Source organism: Opisthocomus hoazin, chromosome 6, assembly GCF_030867145.1.
Source record: "Opisthocomus hoazin isolate bOpiHoa1 chromosome 6, bOpiHoa1.hap1, whole genome shotgun sequence".
NCBI lineage: Eukaryota > Metazoa > Chordata > Aves > Opisthocomiformes > Opisthocomidae > Opisthocomus > Opisthocomus hoazin.
In genome coordinates this window covers 71,708,634-71,727,194 of record NC_134419.1, presented here as the reverse complement: position 1 = coordinate 71,727,194, position 18,561 = coordinate 71,708,634, and the positions used below count along the sequence as shown (strand labels likewise).

At 36.9% G+C, this 18,561-nt stretch overlaps 1 protein-coding gene across 8 annotated transcripts in view; it reads right to left on the bottom strand.

Annotated features, from left to right (window-relative positions):
* ATRNL1 (attractin like 1) overlaps positions 1–18,561 on the bottom strand; it is a 585,672-nt gene that overhangs the window by 330,109 nt on the left and 237,002 nt on the right. For all 8 annotated transcript variants that reach the window (XR_012764307.1, XR_012764308.1, XM_075423811.1 and 5 more), the window contains exon 21: positions 1,243–1,295. Coding sequence is in view for 6 of the 8 variants with exons in the window: in XM_075423811.1 (XP_075279926.1) it covers positions 1,243–1,295 (53 nt within the window). In the remaining 2 variants the exon portion in view is untranslated. The remainder of the gene's footprint in view (positions 1–1,242; positions 1,296–18,561) is intronic.

The following is an 18,561-nucleotide window of genomic DNA, read 5'->3' as shown; positions in this document are numbered from 1 at the left end:
CCTCTGTGGGTCATCTAGTCCAACCCTCCTGCCGAAGCAGGGTCACCTACAGCAAGCTGCACAGGACCTTGTCAAAATACAGTATTTTAAAATTATCTTCCGGTTTAAAGTATTACATTTGAACTTAACTTGGCTGTGAGGGGAAGAAAAAAAAAAAAAAAACAACACACAAACACCAAACTTCTTTAATACCTGGCAAGAGGATTAAATGTTTTAGGCCTAGGGTTATGTCCGCATCTGTAAAATAGTATGTGTCTATTTTGTTCTGTAACACATACCTTGCAGATGCAAACCATTTAAGGTAGAAAAGAAACATTAGTAAAGAAGAGAAACATTCATTTATTAGGTAAATTTTGCCTTAAAGAGATTCTAAAACAATGCATTTGTGTACATTCTAAAACAAAATGCTAAAAAACAAGGCCAAAGATCAGAATGGATGCTACAAATACATTCAGAGCTATATCTTCATGTAAACCAAAGTTTGAGGTAGGGCTGATGTTAGTAAACAATAGACAAATGCATTCAATTGTCTGATATTAGGCAAGTATGCGCAAAAGCCACAAAAGTTAAAACAGTATTCTCCAACATCACATACGTTTTTATGATGATTAAAATTACTATTTAACATTGATATTGGCACAGCAAAATTGGCACAGCTCACTAAGGGATTTCTGCTCATGGGTAATAAGCATTCTCATCCCTTCAGGTCTTTCCCTATGACTATCAAGAATGTAGTACTTTAAAGTAAATTTGCCAGAGGGACCTTTTCTACTACTGTAAGAACACGGAGACAACACACAGAATCATTTTATGGTACTCTGGGGAGCAGCTGTGTGTCACGTCCCTGAGAGGCTGACTGGCTAAGCCATTCAGAACACCCCCAGGACATACTGCTGTTTATCCTCTTTGCATTTCCCCACCACAAATTCTGTTTTTTGAACAATGACACAATTACTTCTCACTTTCATTCACATATGTTGAGATACAGAGAACAACGCAATGGCTTGGTCAGTCCCTCTAAACGAGGTGTAAGGAATCAACCTTCAGTAGACTTTAATTTGCCTTCTTGTGGACAAAGTAACAGAGAAGGCCAGTGGGGCATTTTATTTTTCAGTCAATATATCAATGTGCCCGACTTCAGAAAATCTTAAGAAAAATACTTTGGTTTTCCAAGGAAATGGAATTATCACACAATACGTAAACAGCATTTAAGTACTGAACATTAAAAATATAAGTACTCACAGTAGCATGTTCCCCTAAGCGGATTTCCAAGATACCTATTTTCAGAGTCACAGCTGCAGAGGGAAAGAAAAAAAAAAAAAGACAAAAACCAAACATTCCCATTAAACACAGTGTAGTTTTAATAAAAATGTAGCTAGAATATTTATTCCACATAGCATAGGTTTCATTACTAGTAGCACAAATACATGAAAATCAAAAGTATTTGATATAGTTCTTAATTAGGGTGTGCTACTTCCCGGAGGCCCATCTCTCCCTCTCTCTCCCCTTATAAAAGGAACCCAGAGCTTAGTCATGGAAGTCGGTACCTATTGCCGGGCTTTCCGCAGGTGGTATGTCTCCACTAACGAACAAAAGAGCTAGGCAAGGAGGCCAAGCACTGGATCCTCTAATTATCCACGTGATAATCCATCCTCAGTGATAGCTTATCCCCTCAGCTGGCTTGAACCTTGCCCTCTCCAAGACAACAGCTGAGCATCCATCAGGGGATCACTGACTGCAGAAAGTGTTCCCAAATACATCTCACTCATACGCAGTCCTGAAACACCACAAGACCAGGCCTTGCACTCTCAAAACACCTTCCACACCTCTTCATGCCATCCCTTCAGCAACGGAACATACGCTTTCCACTTCCATACGAACACCACGCTGGTAGGCTAAAATACATCCTTCTCATTATTTCCAACTCTTTAAATAAATACATAAAATCAACAACAAAAAAACTAAAACCTCAAAGTATTCCTAAGCATAAAATAACAATTACATTTTCACAGCACGACAGAGGATCTAGAGGTGGTCTAAAGCTGTGTTGTCTGCTCTAGAGAGGCTCGTCCTAAGCTATGCAGCTGCAACTAGACCGTGTCCGCTGGCTCTGGGGCCAGAAGTTGTATAAGCATAGCAGTGTCTGAACTACTTAGCTTCTCTGAACTTCAGAGGCAATTGTTTCTCTTCAATGAGCACCTAGGGCACTAGGTGAAATTTAGACTGAGTACAATGTACTGATGCTGCTTTGGACAAGACACGTACATGGTCAGAGCTGGAGAAATATCTTTCTGATCAATAAGATGTACTGTACAGTTATTTTCAGAGACATGAAACATCCTACAGAATTTCACAGTGGTTAAATTGAGTTATTCAACATTTCTCTAAAAATGTTAAGTACCTTAACAGAAAATGATTATCCTGCTTTTGGTTTTCTTGTCTATTCCACAGAAGTCCAGCAAGATTATAATTTTCTCTTAAATACACAGAATGATTCATAAAACAAAAGCAAGCTTATCGCTGCCTACTAAATGCCATATAAATATTTTCCCAGAGGAAATTTGGATCATTTATTAGTCTGGACTACCTTTTCATTACTTTGTTCTGAGAAACTTAAACTGCAAGGAAATTTTTCGTGTAATTTTATTTGTAAGTAATATTAAAAAACTTTCTAACTTAGATGCCATATCATTTAACAAGTTGCAGACTGTAGAATAACATTTGTATTTCTGTTGATCTCTTCAACACTTTCCAACTGGTGATTCTTGACATGTTCATTTTTATTAAAAAGTAGGCAGAGAGTTTTCTTGACCCTTTGTTACAATATCATGAAAGAAATAATCAACAGTACCACTAAAATGGAAAAGCAGAAAAAAAGGTGTTCTGGACTCTGGCCCTGCCCACTCCTGGTCTCATGTCAGTGTGAGAACTCTTTTTGCAGGGCCAACTATACAGAAATACAACATTTTTTTTTAAATACAGAAAAATTTTTGCTTGAATCCTAAGGAACCAAAAAGCCATATACTTCAACTCGCACTGCAGCACACAGTTTGTGGTCTTGTCCGCACAGACACTCTGGCCCTACAGTCCCTTCCATGGCATTTAGAAGAGGGATTGATGCTGAAGTATCTCTGTGGCACGTGCTTATAAAGGAAAGGAGAAAATTATCTCAAGAAATAATATTGATCTGCCTGATGTTTTTTTCTAAACATCACAAAACACTAACTAAATTCTTCAAAGAACAGCTCACTACTTAAACAGCTTAGCCTTGTAAAAAGTGTCTGCAATTGCCTTTAAGTTGGCAATCTTGAAAGAAGGAGTTAAGGGAAAAGGATCATTTTTGAACTAAGTTTAAAAGAATCTCCTTTTCTTTCCTTGTATGTAAGATTGTCACATAAATGAGACAGTATATCATGTAATAAATTATAACATGATAGAGATTATTGTAAGAGGAATTATTTTTTTTCTTCTGAATTGTCTCAAAGGCAAAGTAGAATATTCAATACACCAGTATTCAGAATATGCTGGGGTTTTATGCCAGAACATAAAAATGTATTTCATATAAAAAAACTCTGTATTCAGAGTCTGAGGAAAGAGGCAAGAAACTTAGCCTTCTGCTCACTGATAATGGCACTGATTTACGTACGACATGGAAGAGCAGCATCCGCCCACCAGTAACAATAAGCTGTACAACTATCCATCAGGAGAGACTAAGCAAATTCTGCTGTGAACTCCTGCGGGCCACAGTAGTCACCCGTGGTGATTTGATCCAGGTCTAAAAGAAGTTCAGTTTGCTCCTGACATGAAACAGGACTTTTTTTTTTTTTTTAATCTTGAAAATTTTTATGAAAAAAGAAAGCTGTTTCCATATGGCTTCCCTTCTTTCAGCCTCCCTTCTAGTCAGATGAAACCAACTTCTTTGGATCAGTAATTACCAGAACCCAGCGATTTCCAGTACCACATATAACTTCTTCATATTTTTATTTATATTATAGAAAAAAAACATGAATATAAAAATAAAAATATCTATAAAATCCGTCTAATGCATCGCAGATTTTACTACTTCAAAGAACACACAAAAGAATGCTTAATACATAAATTATTAGGTGTGGAATATTTTGCAATATACACGTATTCATAAGTATTCATTCAAATCCAAATAATTACTAATTCCCTGACAATTATAGAAGTCACCTTCAAGAACCTTGAAGAGAAAATGGCAATGCAGTTTTACAGCCAGCCGTTTCAGTTGTTTCAGCATAATACATGATGAAATGATAAAATATGCATAATAAAAAAAGAACAGTGACTTACTCCACAGCACAGTATTTTGATATATTATCATATATATTATACATTCTGTATCGGGAGCCTCACGGACGACATTGTACTCGAGGAGCTAGTGATCTCGGCCAAGGTATATCTGATCTACTCGTCTTTGTCAGTCTGGAGAAGCCTGGGACCATGAGCGACCCCTGTAAGGGAAGGTGCTGGAAGGCCCCGTGCCAGCCCGTGCTGTGTGCTGGTGGGTGTTATCAAAGAGAACCTTCCAGCTTGTCAGAAGAATATATATGGGTTTGCTTTCACACGAGATAAAAGTCACCACGGTATGCGAGGGAGGAGGAACCTCTCCACAGACGGCAGCTGTGCAGCACACTGGGGGAAAATCCACACTGGGTCCATCCAGTGCTCCACACACACAGGGTTCCCAGTAACTGAGGGGGCGTAAGATTTACCTGCTATCTGTACTCCTCTTTTTATTCCATCTTACTAAAACAGTTAGTTTATTATGCTATTTGTTTCCAGGCCTTACTGAGACAGAAAGAACCCTGCACTGCCTCCCTGACGCTCCCCCCTCTGTCCCCTGGTGTGGAACACTTTCATAATGTCTATTAGGAATAGCATGAGGTGGAGTTCTTACTAGTTGGAGAAGCCTACTTTAATTCAAATGAAAGATGCTATTTAAACACTTAGTTTTCAGTCAAGTGAAAAGATGAAACTAATAGGATTATGACTACATCTGAAATTATTCACGTGAGTATGTACGCTAGGTTCTGAATAAATTTAGTTTTGTCTTTTAATCCTATCCTATTTCATTAAGCATATGTATTGCTCTGCATTAGTCACTAATTATGGTTCCAATTACAAAATTTCCTATTCACTGAATTATTTCCTTACGAGCTTTACTCTTAGTAATTTTTGTACCTTTTCCAAAAGCCAGCACACATTTGACCATATGTGAAGCATAATATATGCCTCATATCTGTGAAATGGGAGATACACTTATTATTTTATGTGCCATAGGGCTATGATCATTTGCTTTAAGTGGTAATAATGAATGAGCAGTTCTACTCTGGCATGCCTCCAAAGACACAGCTCCCATTTACAAGGACAAATGGAGGAAGGCTCCTACCCCGTTACATACGAGTTCTACGGTTGGTTCCAATACAAAAGTATTCAATTCATCAAGCTCACTGACCTTCTGATGGCCTGCTATTAGCAGTTATTCCCCAACCTCTCCCTCAATTATCCTTTCAAAATTGAACCATTTTCTTTTACTTTCTTTTTTTTTCTCCCTGTATTTCCTGGGAGTTAAAAATAAAAGTTATGGACAAAGGCATTAAAAACTCCACAACTTTTCTCATGTTTATGACCAAGCAAATGATAATTTCTGGCTTTCTCTTTAAATACCATAAATGTATCCAGAATTATATGTTTATATTAATATTCACAGATTGTTTTTTTCATGAATGAAAGGCTTTTTTGCAAGACTGAATTTCCAAATTATCTTTGTGTTGAAGCTTAGCAATGTGTATGATCTTGTGCACTACACCTACATCTCCCAGCTTTGAGAAAGCTAAGGAACTGGCAATAGAGGAACATATATGTCTAATTGTACTGTGCTTACCGGTATCTCCCTTTAGGAAGGGTATCCCTTCAAGCTTCTCGCCTGAAGAAACTGTCAGACTATAACACCAGTCTAGATCTACAGCTTCCTAGACTAGTGATTTGATCAGGTGGAAACCTTCTTATAAGAGTTCATCTATCCTTTGACCACGAAGGTAGGATTTTCTGCAGTTCTGCTGCCATCGCTAATTGATAAACCTTTCCTTTCAATTAAAAGCGAAGCAAAAAGAGAGGAACAGGGGAAGAGTAACCCATGTATGGCTCATCTTTCCTCTAGCTGAGTTTGTTTCTAATGCCAAACTCTCCAGGAAGACAAAAATGTATGTCAGACCACTCTAAAAGACAATATTCTTTTATTCAACTGATTCCCTGCTGAGGCAGTTGTATCTTGATATGGCCCAGGCTCGTCAACTATACTGAGTAGAGATTTGTGATCCTTATCTCATATTTTGTCCTTCAGAATCTGAGATTTGCAATAGGTGCAAGTTAACACAGACCAATTCCGTAGAGTCTGGGGAAAAGCTGTCGTCTTTTTGATCTGCAGCTGGTCATCAACAGGTCTGAGATTTTGCTCAGGTTCTCAGCATTGCACCTACCAGAGGTTCCTGATACACAGAGACCAATGGACTTAGATTATTCCTGACTGGTGGTTGCCCCAGGTTTTAGGTAAGTATGAATATCTTCTAGGACCATTCTTTAACTTCTGTTCATCTTTTATTCTGTTCTAGCCTTTACTTCACAGTCTGTCCCCTATCTAGCCAGTGGTCTTGCTCCTTCTGTCCTCCATCGCCGATTCCTGCTTCTGATCTACCTGTTCTAGTTCCTAATCTTGTAGAACAGGCTCCTCGTTCTATTCTATGTTCCTGGTACCACAGTGGTATGATGCTATGGGGTTTTTGAATAATGGAATACTATTTAACATAATTTGGTTACTTGGGATACCTCATAGCCAAAGTTCAAACAGTGTTTGTAGAGCTCAATTTAAGACTTCTCTAATCACATAGTTAGGTCTGAGGCATCGTAAGTGGACTATGAAGCAGCATTAAAAATATGCCCATGGTGCTGTGACTGCAGCATTTGCAGATACTTGTGAGATAGCCGATGAACTTTCAGTAGTAACAATATAGTAACACAGAGCTCAGCACAGATTCACACACGGGTGTTTACCCTGTTTGTTGGGTACCCATTATTGAAAATCATGTAAGACTTCATATTCGATAAGTACCTTTCCAGCAATGAGAAAATTAGCTGACCTATATGCTTAACTATAGTCAATAACTGTAACTGGCTGTAATTTGGAAGTGATGCATAGAAACTGCAGGTTTGCAACTCAAGAGAGGTGACTCATGGATGAAAGCACCAACCTCAGCTGTTCTTGGATTATGAACTGGTCCAGAACAGGGAGTGACTGATATCTGTAATCCCAATTCACACTTGTACATAGATGTATGAGAACAAAAGTCCCCAGGTCTTGACTTAGACCTGCTTGGTTTCAATAGCTTTTACACAGAACTACTAAAGAACAGTCACAGCTTCTAGCCACCAACAACAGTCAAACAGCCATGGTCAACAGTAATGAACTTGAGTGACCTCACAACCAGTAAAGTTAGGCTACGTCAGCCTTTTTCATATTGGGAGTTCAAGCACATTTAAAAGATTCAGAAGTGGCATCATTCTTTGGTAGAAGGGCTAAGATTCAAATATGATAAATGAGCTTTGATGATATATTTAATGAAAAATAGGTACTGTCAGCAAAGCTGAGTGCTTTGAGATTTTTCAGTGAATAGGTTTGTTTAATTACTAACTATTATTGTATTTTTATCCTGTTACTACAACCTTTGTTTTGCTGCAGTGAAATACACAAACTAATAATCTATAAATGGAAATATAACCCTCTTACAGTTAAGGGTCTGCTTCTTGACTGTATTGATGTTGCACTATATTGTCTCAATGTCTTCCATTAATATTGAAGTATGTGAATAGTTCTCTCTATTTTTTGGAACTACAACAAAGCATCTTCAGTTCTAATGCAAAAATTGGACACTTCCAGTTCTCTCAGTGCCAACATCCTTCCAGTCATGAGCAACCTTTCTGCTTTAGGTATAAAGAATCATCAGCCTACCTCTTATGATAACGATAACCTAAAAGGGTAAAAGGTACTAGGATTTATGTTTCCAGTTAGGACTTTTTAATGATGTGGGGAAATGATTTATTTGTTTCTTCTTGTAAGTGCATATAATGATGTCTGGGGACAATGTTTTTTCTGCAGATTAATTTGTCTCCTCTTCATATAATTCATGAAAAAGGCCTAGGCCAGCAATACTTTTTTTTTTTTTTTTTTTTTTTTAATCTAGTCTGATCTCACCGAAAGAAAAACTTATCTTGAAAAGAAAATTTTTCATTTCCAGATATCCCTCGTGCTATTCAAATCCTTCTTTCCTGCAAGATCAAGAATAATACTATAGTGTTTTACATACTCCTTGAAGTAATGACATTTCAAACCACTAATATATTTCACTACAGGAGAAAATAAACTTTCAAACAGGTGACAAAGTTCTCAAATAATTATATAATTAAGAGAAATTGGTTAAGAGATACAATAAGATTTTCCTAATAAACTCCAGGTTATATTTTCATCTCCTACTCTACACAAGAATTAAGTAACCTATAGCCATCATTTGGAACTATCTGGACAACAGAATATCTTTGTTAATCTTGGAATCATAGAACGGTTTGGGTTCGCTAGTCCATCTAGTCAATCTAGGTAATCTTATTCCAACCCCCCTGCCATGGGGAAGCACACCTTCCACTAGACCGGGCTGCTCAAAGCCTCATCCAACCCGGCCTTGAACAGAGGGGTCATGTACAACGTCTCTGGACAACCTGTGTCAGTGCCTCACCACTCTCATCCTAAAATATTTCTTCCTTATATTTAATCTAAAGCTACCCTCTTTTGGTGTAAAGCCATTACCCCTTGTCCTATCATTACAGGCCCTTGTAAAAAGTCCCTCTGCAGCTTTCTTGCAGACCCCTTCAGGTACTGGAAGGCTGCTATAAGGTCTCCCCAGAGCCTTCTCTTCTCCAGGCTGAATAGCCCCAAATCTCTCACCCTTTCCTCACAGAAGAGGTGTTCCAGCCCTCGGATCATTTTTGTGGCCTCCTCTGGCCCCGCTGCAACAGGACCACGTCTTTCTTGCACTGAGGGCTCCACAGCTGGACGGTGGGGTCTCACTAGAGCAGAGGGGCAGAATCCCCTCCTTCGACCTGCTGGCCACACTGGTGGGGATGCATCCCAGGGTACGGTTGGCCTTCTGGGCTGCGAGGGCACACTGCCGGGTCATGTTGTGCTTCTTGCCAACCAGCACCCCCAAGTCCTTCTCCTCAGGGCTGCTCTCAACCCATTCTCCACCCAGCCTGTATTTGCGCTTGGGATTGCCCTGACCCATGTGCACAACCTTGCACTTGGCCTTGCTGAACTCCATGAGGTTCTCACAGGCCCACTTCATTCATCTTCATGAATCAGAGACCAAATGGATTTCACATGCCAATGATTCAATGCTGCTTACTCTGAAAATTTCATGCCCGTGGCCTTGCCCTCTACCTCTGGCATTCTCCTTTCTCTATGAATGACCACAGTTTTGGCAGCGATGCACAAGAAGTTTTACATGTGTAAAAAGGGTGAACTCGGAAAAGCAGAATTCCCACCTAAAAGAAACTGTTCTTTCAATGTGAGGGAGGAGAAATACATACATTTATTCTCTTGCATGTTGACGTATTTCAGACATTTCTCCAGCCCTTAGAAGTAAACGTTAGAAATATCATCGACAGCTTAAAATACGAAATACGTTTACAACAAATTGAACCACCATTTCTCCAAGAAATGTTAGCATAGTTTTCACAGCTATTTAATTTCTTTTAGCTAGAAGAATTTGACCGAAGCAATGGTAAAACAATCATCCACGGTTTATGAATACTTACTACTGCTTAAACTTAAATGCAGCTCCTCCTAGATTTTTACTTTCAAAAATCAGTGAACAGTTCACAAAATTTCCACGTTTCATTCTTTTAAAATATAAATATTGACAAAATATGTTAAATGTTAACTTAATATCAACAACAGAGTATTCATGAATCTACATCCCTAAGTGTGAGCAGTTTGTACACAGTCTCTTTTGCAATCGTTTTCAATATAATGTTCTCCTCAGTGGAACACTGATTTTATTTTCAGTAAGATTTCATGGAAAGAATATTCATATAATCATGAAAACAAGAAGTACAGGTATTTGGTTAATATTACTAAACCTCTTCATATTTGAAAATCTCACTGTTCAAACAGAACCGTTAACTGCATTTAAAAATTCATATTCATAAGTATGAACACTTCTGCCAGTAATTTAAAAATCAAAGAGGTGTACTAAAAAGAAACACACAGGACATGCAAAAAAAATTCTTTCATGTGATCATCTTTCATGCCATTCACTGCTGGTGATGTTCTCAGAGTTTCCAAGGATGTTTGTATATTTTCGTTATTTAGAAACAAGTCCTCAAAAAAGCAGGAGAGGTAGCACTTCAGCAACATTAAATATTCTGACAGGTGCTGACAGTCAGAATGAATGTACTGTAAATGTTCACAACAATTGGACTAGATTCAAAAATGTATATATACACTAAATAAGTGTTTTATTGCATTTTAATTAGTCATCACCAAATTATATAAAATGCATTATTAATAAGTGTACTTGTAGCAATTATATTTAACTATTAAACAGCTTACATCTTGTTTTTTTAAAAAATGTGCATTAATATTACTATTTTATTACTGTTCAATTTAATTTGTGGTCAAATCACTGAGCAAAAGGATTGCAAAGAAATAATTAAAATCTCCACGCAGAAAGTTCAGTGCTAGAGTATTATAGAGTGCTATAGAGTTCTTCTTCATTTTCATTTAACCTTCCCTACACTCATTTTATTTTGCTGTCAAGATTTTGGGTTGGGTTTTCGTTTGTTTTGTTGTGGGGTTTTTTTAAAACAAGACCACTATTTATATAAGACTACCAAGGTTCCTTTAATTTTGAGGCAATTTAAGGAAAAGGCATTTTAAGAAATGCGTATCTGAGGATGCCATGAAGATGGTATGAAGACAGGCAAGTTTACTTTTGCTCCTACTTCAAGCTATGTATGGTAACTTTTATCATTTTTCTTGTCATTGAAGTCTAAAATTTATCACAATATAGCCATTAATACTTTCAAAAAGATGATGCATTCTGACTAAACCAAGACAAAAATGACAACTCGGAAGGAAAGTGCATCACCCATTTGAGAGTGGAGACAGCAGCTTAGCCATGCACAAATGCTGCTTATATATTGAATATTCAAGAATATTAAATGCAAAACAAAGGTATGAATAAATCAGAACATCATGATTTTCTCTAAGCTTCCAGCTATACAGTATTAGAGAATTTTAGGAAATAGTGGTGTTATCTAACTTATACCTCTACCTGCAACAACAACTTCTACAATGTTAATGACACATTATAATACGAACATGAAGCATAAATATTACAGAGATTTAACTATAATACATAGTGCAACTAGCAAGCTGCACTATTCTTACTTTTAGCAGGCCAAAACTCTAGCTATTACATGATAGTTTCAAATTACTTTCAATATTCCTAGATGACTGAGGAGTTTTAGATTAGATATTCAGAAAGTATGTCCAGAATATTTACTTATCATACTTATTTCCTGTGGCATGGACAGAAATTGTCAGAGAATCATACCTCCTCCTTGACCAATAATGAACGGTGAGCCTTCAAAAAAATACCACACGTGACTCGTGGGAGAGTGATCATTAGAAACCAAATACGGAGGCACGGCAGTTTCCAGACTTCCAGCCTCCTTCTTGTCCTTGTGGTCTTTGAAACTCCATTTTTCTGTATCAGACCATTTCAATATCTATAAATATATGCAACATTTTGTACTGACAAGATCTTTTCCTGCCTAGAACTTTCTTTACCCACCCCTGCATACTGCCTACCATTGTTCCACCATAACCATATCTGGCCTCTTTCTAAAACCTTTTTAATGTCTAGGATATCAAATGCATCTAACCTGCACCATTTTTTATTTGGCTTTTTTAATAAAGATACCAATCCAAGAGATAAAAAAAATATCTATTAAGAACAGAACACATAAAAAGAGTATGGGTGCTTGGAGAAAGTATGAAGATAAATATACCCGTTCGTTTTCCTCTGATCGCTTTCCTATGAAGAGCCCCAGTCTCCATCAGTCCATTATACCACAATGTTGTGAATTTCCTGGAGCAGAGATGACACTGATACTCCTTTATGAAGTGCCAGATAATTGGAAATAAATGTTACTGTCTATTTTGTAACAACAATACTATATCTGCCAACACTTCCAGTCTTGGCTTGCTCTCCTCATAAAGTTATCTGTCCTTTAAGAAGAAAACTTAAAAAAAAAGGCTGTAAAAAAGGAAAGGAAAGTTGTCCAAATGACACTATAGCCTCACAGCAGGGTACTGTGAAGTATTTTGTAACAGGAGTCCTGGTCTGTCAGTCTCGATCCATCCAAACTATGTTTATGTTGGATTTGATAGGCAGGTTGCAGTGTACTACCATGAAAAGCAACGCTTGCTCCTCTGAGTACAGTGCAGAACAGAGCCTTTAACTCTGTAAGTAATCCAAATGACCTCCCAAAGGGCAATTCACAGAATATAGCATTTTTCAAAACAACAGGCACAAAAACTCTCCCTAAAAAATGACAAAAGCGGGGGGGAAGGATGCGCAGAATTAGCTACTACAAGACATCTGGTGATAGATCTTGCAATGGATGGGCAAATTCTTGCATCCCAGCTGGGAGTGAGTGGGAAAGCTAAAGGCTGCAGTCCTCAAAGCCATTTTGCCATCCCAGTCTGTGTACCTCAAAGACTCAATCCCTCTACAAAGAGGCTATAACACAGCAGCTTTAGTTGGACATCTCCTATATTTTGTAAGCATCACACTAGACGTTTTAACTAGTTATTGCTAGAATTACCTGAGGTGGATCTATTACGCTAGGAATGATCAATTATTTTACAGCAAAGAAAGTGCTTTCGTTGCTTCCTGGACTATGCCAAGGGTGGCAAACCTACTCAAATATTTTTGTAATTAACATGATTCAAAGTATTCCAAAATTTTGCACCTTTCCATAGGTATTCTGAGGAGACCAAGACATGTCTTTTTGATTTTTAAAAGCTTTCCATGCAAAATTTGGTATGTATTCCAAGAAAACAAGTACCAGCTACTGAAAAATAGAATGGAATAATAATTTAAAAAAAGGTAACCTGTCAAAATGCAGTCCTAAAAAAACCCACCTGATCACCTGAAATATGGTACTTCCAAAGGGCCATGCTAAACAAAATAGCCACTCTTACAGCTGAAAAATCTGAGAGCCGATAATTATTTACTCCTTTTTAACTAAATACTCTAGTAAAAACAATAGTTTCTTGCTAGCAATAAGCACCACAGACAAGCTTCGGATCAAAGACTATTTACGTGACAACCATTTGCCTCTGTGTGATAGCAAATAAGGATAGAAAAGGGGAACGGGGAGAGAAAAGGGGAACGGGGAGAGAAAAGGAGAGAAAAAGAATAGGAAGAGAAAAGGAGAGAAGAAAAAGTGCTGTAACAGAATGTTATACTGCATCCCTAGGACTGATGAATGTGGTAGATTAAGGGCAAAAAAATCAGGATTACAGACTACCGAAATCTACTGAATGAGGACCTTTTCTGACGTCAGAGGGAAATAAAGAGAACCCAGGAGGCATACAAAAATCCTGTTTAGTAATCCAAACATATGGTAGAGGTGGGATATTACTGATGCAGAGATTGTGTGGGAACAGTTACAGCATAATCCCTTCACAAGTCTCTGTTTCACCAGCCTTGAGCGTTTCTATTTTTTATCCATCATTTTCTGACTGTCTGTTGGTTTGCTTCTTAACTCAAGCCTGCATAGGATAATAGGCTACAATTACATTAACCGCCTTTCATCTCAGTTTGAATTAAATTTGTTCTGCGTGCCAGCATGAAAATCTGTCCCAACTCATTTTGCTTAAGTCAAAGAATAATAAACTCCCTCAGTCCAATAATTTAGCCAATGGTTTTAATATTGTGAAATATACAGATTTTTTTAACCAAGAGAAAATCTCAGAACTAGTACTTCAGAGGAAAATTTCAGTTACAATATTTGTCAGTAAAATATATATCTATTCTGCATTATGATAGTGATTTTAATAAGATTTAAAATATAATCCTATGCGCAATTGCTCTCATGTTCCTAGGGCCTTTTTTCTCACTTGTTTTCAGAACAGGTTTCTAATTTATGCAAAAGTGATGCTACAATTTTTAATATTACCCACAAATTAGAAATGCAAAATATTTTAATGTCACTTGACATATAATTCTGGTGACTCAAATGGCCCATCATGTTGGAAAAACAAAGTACTTGTCACATTTTCCGTAAGTAAGAGAATCAACTGAGAGCACAGTGGAGAGATGCACTCTGAAGCAAATGCTCTTTCGGGAAGATCAGTGGAAAAAATCCAAAGAATTCACTCTACGGTTATTTTATGTTTGCAGAGCATCCTAATGCACTATAGCAAACATTTCACTCTCGAATCAGATCTAAAGGTTTAATTTTAAAGCTCTCCAGTGAGTATTACAAGACAGGCTTTAAAAAAAAGGCATCTTCTCTACTACAGTTCTAAGCTTTCTATCTTCTTTCTCCCACTCTTTTTCTGTTTGTTTGTTTTTGGGTTCCCTTTTGGCTTTTTATTTTTAAAGAAAATCTAACTGAAATCACCCTGTGATTCCAAAGTTCTACTTCAAAAGTGGTTTGGAGAAGTGAATTCACTTATTGGATTCATTTATTCATTCACTTTCAAGAAGAATAAGTACACATGCAGAAGAAAAAATGTCAAATTCACACATACTGCTCACAAGAAATATAGAAGAGCTATAGTGAAATACTCTGGTTTTAAAAAAAGCGCAGGTGTTCCTGATTTTTTTTACCCAGGAAAGACATGGTTTCCATGTCATTTTGAAAAAAAAAAGAAATTAAGTTTTCCCAAAACAGGAAAAAATGTTAGGTTTTGTGAACTCGAGTTGAGAAATAAGACCTATGCATCATGAGGGAGGAAAGAAAAAAAAAAAAGAGGAAAAAATAAAAAACAAACAACAGTGCACCATATGACCTACTGCCATAACAGAAGGAAATTTTGGTAATCAGGCTTGGATTCTGGAAGCAAGTAGTACAGTTTTCTGTAGGAATATTAAGGACTATTCATGACTTCTAGCTATGACTGGAATTTGCAGAAGAAAACACTCACACAAAATGTTACCTGGCAGTTTTAATTACAGTGTGTTAATAGAATGTATGACAAACTACTATATTACGAGCAAGCAGAAAATTGGATACAACATACTATTTAGAAACACATAAAGCTGGATATATGTAATGTATAGCTCGATACATGTACTACTGAGGAAGGTATATCAGACTAACATTTGGATTGTACTTTTTAATGCTTCTGTTCTGTTTCCTAGGCCTGCATTTACCTGGAGAAATTTAATCTGAACTTCTATCATGTTTATAACAAAGCTATGTTAGTTACTACTTCTTTGACTCTTTTTTCCCCAGTGAAAGAACTACTGTTTGCTGAATACTCACTGTAATTTACTTTAAGGTCAGTACTTAAATGACATCTGTGTTGCAGGAAATTTCATATGATACAAACATACTAAAGACAAGAGGGCTGCAGAAATTGTCAAAAGTCAAAGTTGAGGACAGGTACAGAGTACGCACGGGTTCAAATATTTGAGTTAAAGAATCAACATTCTGTGGCACAGCATCTAAGTCTCAAAACAACCTGCAATGTTACCATAACTTTAACTGCATAGAAATACTTAAGAACTTTGAACAGACAATGAAAAACAGGCAGATACCATTCTACAAAACTGAGCACAGAGAAAGCCCTGATCAAAGCTTCTGATGGGTAAATGTCAAACCACTTCTTAAATCATGTAGTTAACTTTTTCAAAAAAAGCAACTATTTTCCATAAAAAGCAAGAACAAAAGCAACAAACCGATGGTATAGGAAAGGTTTCATGAAAGCCAATGACAAAAAGACAAGAGCATTAAGCAAAAAAGATAATGAATTTTATCCTTTTTCTACCCTAAAAGCAGGGTTGGAAACGCATTTGATTTTATGCATGTCTGAGTGGTTTAAATACAACAGGAAAAGGTGAAAAAATCCTTAAGTACAATTCAACTACAAATGCATTTTCTTTTTTTAAAAAATAATAAAAATAATAATGCATATCTATTCCCCAAAGAATGGATTTCCAGAATAGCCACTTCTGAATCTTAGAGGTATTTTACGTTTATGTGGATGGCACTGAACAGCAGTAAAGTTGTTCATCTGTTTAGATGTGCTGTTACCTCTTCTTTTATTCATAAATATAGAGGACGCAATCTTTCTGTTCAACATGAAAGATTAATTTATATATTTTTTCATTTTTTATAATCATTATTTGTCACCTTCAACTTTACCTTACATTTACCAAGTCCAGAAAATAACAACAAATAATAAAGAGAAGGGAAATGAATGAACGGAGAGAAGCCAAGTGTCCCTTCCAAGTGGATGGGAAGAGCTTTGCAAACTAGTTTTGTGAAACTTTTGCTGCTCTTCTGTACATAACAATTTACAATTCGCCTCCCAAGAGCAGAAGAAAGTAAAAACAAACCATAGGATCCCCAAGTCGCACAAAACCAGGGAAATATTCCCTCTTAAGTAACAAGGTGTTACCGTGTATTTAAATATTTATCTGAATCAGGGCCCAAATATGTGATTTAATCAAGACTATGCATAAGAAAGGATAAAATGACCTAAATGAGAACAGGATTAGAAAGTCATTTTGAAGCATCTGTTAAAAAGTAATTGCTGCCCTTGTCTCCTGGATGTTGTAAGAACTCATTTCCAGGCCAAAGTTTTGGTTTTTTTCCCAAGTTAAACCTTCTTTATGAAATCTGATTTATTAAATCTCTTTTAGTACATCTGACTGTTCCTTTACCCTTTAATTCCTATCACTTTTCTGTGAGTAGCCCAACAACTTTTCTTCCATGACAATGTGCCATTTTGGACACGTTCCTTACGCTAGTTTGGCAATCTCTCTGCTCCCTTTGGCCTCCTGCTGTAATGCAGCATTCCTAAATTTGTCATTGCTCCATGGAACAGCGAGTGAAAGAGTGTTGTGGCAGGAAAAATTTTCAGATCTGATTATAAGTTTGCTTGGATTCTATATAAGGCTCCTGTTGCTATTTATTACAGCTTTTCTAGCTAAGTATTTACTTTGACTTTGAGTACTTTATTCTTTTTTTGAATTGCTGAAAAATTCCTTCTCTTGCAATATAAAAATAAGAGATGGAGATGGAGAACTAAAGCTGTAAATCAGTCCTTCTGAAGTGATAATCTAATAAACCACTCAGGCTTCACTGTTGTGAAGCCTAGGATATCATCAGGGTTCTTGGACTGGTTTATGCCTTTGTAATCAAGTTCCCCAGCCCCATTATCTAGTAAGCTAGATAAAGAATATCACTTACTTTTCAGTACATTCATACAAAAAATAGAGAGCTCAAAGCATGCAAAGGTTATGCAGCTTAATTTATATTTTATACTTTCTAAAGGTGATTCGTCTGTACAAAATAAGAAAAGCATACAGGAGCATTTCTAATATTAAGACACTACCATCTTTCAGCTGGTGAGTACAGATAGGATTGGTGCTATCCTACTTGTTGTTGCCCTATCAGTTATCATTCCCTAAAAATACCTTGCATACAATGAACTTGCTTTTGCTGTCAAACTTTGTCAGTTTATATCATAAAAGGTAAAATATTACAGACACTTTTCAGTAGTACTGTTTATTTTAACTTACTGCCTTTCTGTATTTTGTTTATTTTATGTAATTCGCATAAGAATCCAGACTAACAGTGAAAAGGCGAAGAAAAAAGGATGTTTATCTATGCACGTGTGTTTACATATGGTCAACCTGCAGAATTTGTTATTTCCGGTAGTCTATCTCCAGATTTTTAAACAGGAGTGAAACAAATATTCCTCTTAAATAGACAAATCTGCAGCAAGAAAGAATAACAGTATAGGTAATTGCATCAGATTTCACCAATCAAGTATAGAATAGGACTAAAAACGCATCATTTTAGTTGGCCCATCATTAATACAGAAGCTAGTGTTACAGCAAGCTTTTCCAGCACTGACTGCACTTGGGACATGGGGCAGCATGAGAACACGGGCTCTTTGCAACAACTGCAGATACAGAGTTGAGATGGAAAGAAGACACAATGTATAAGAAAACCTGCATGACTTCTAGACGTCTGCACATACACCTGCAGAAGAATGCAAGCTTGTTGTGACTGGAAGGTTCCCCAAAATGACGACTCTTTAAGCATGACTTAGCACTGTGTAATTGATCTGCTTAGTCTATATTATTGTCAGCAGCTTCATGAAAAAAAAGAAATTAGAATTGATGCATTTATCACTCCCATGTCTTAATATCAAAGTATATTTCTTAGTTCTACCTA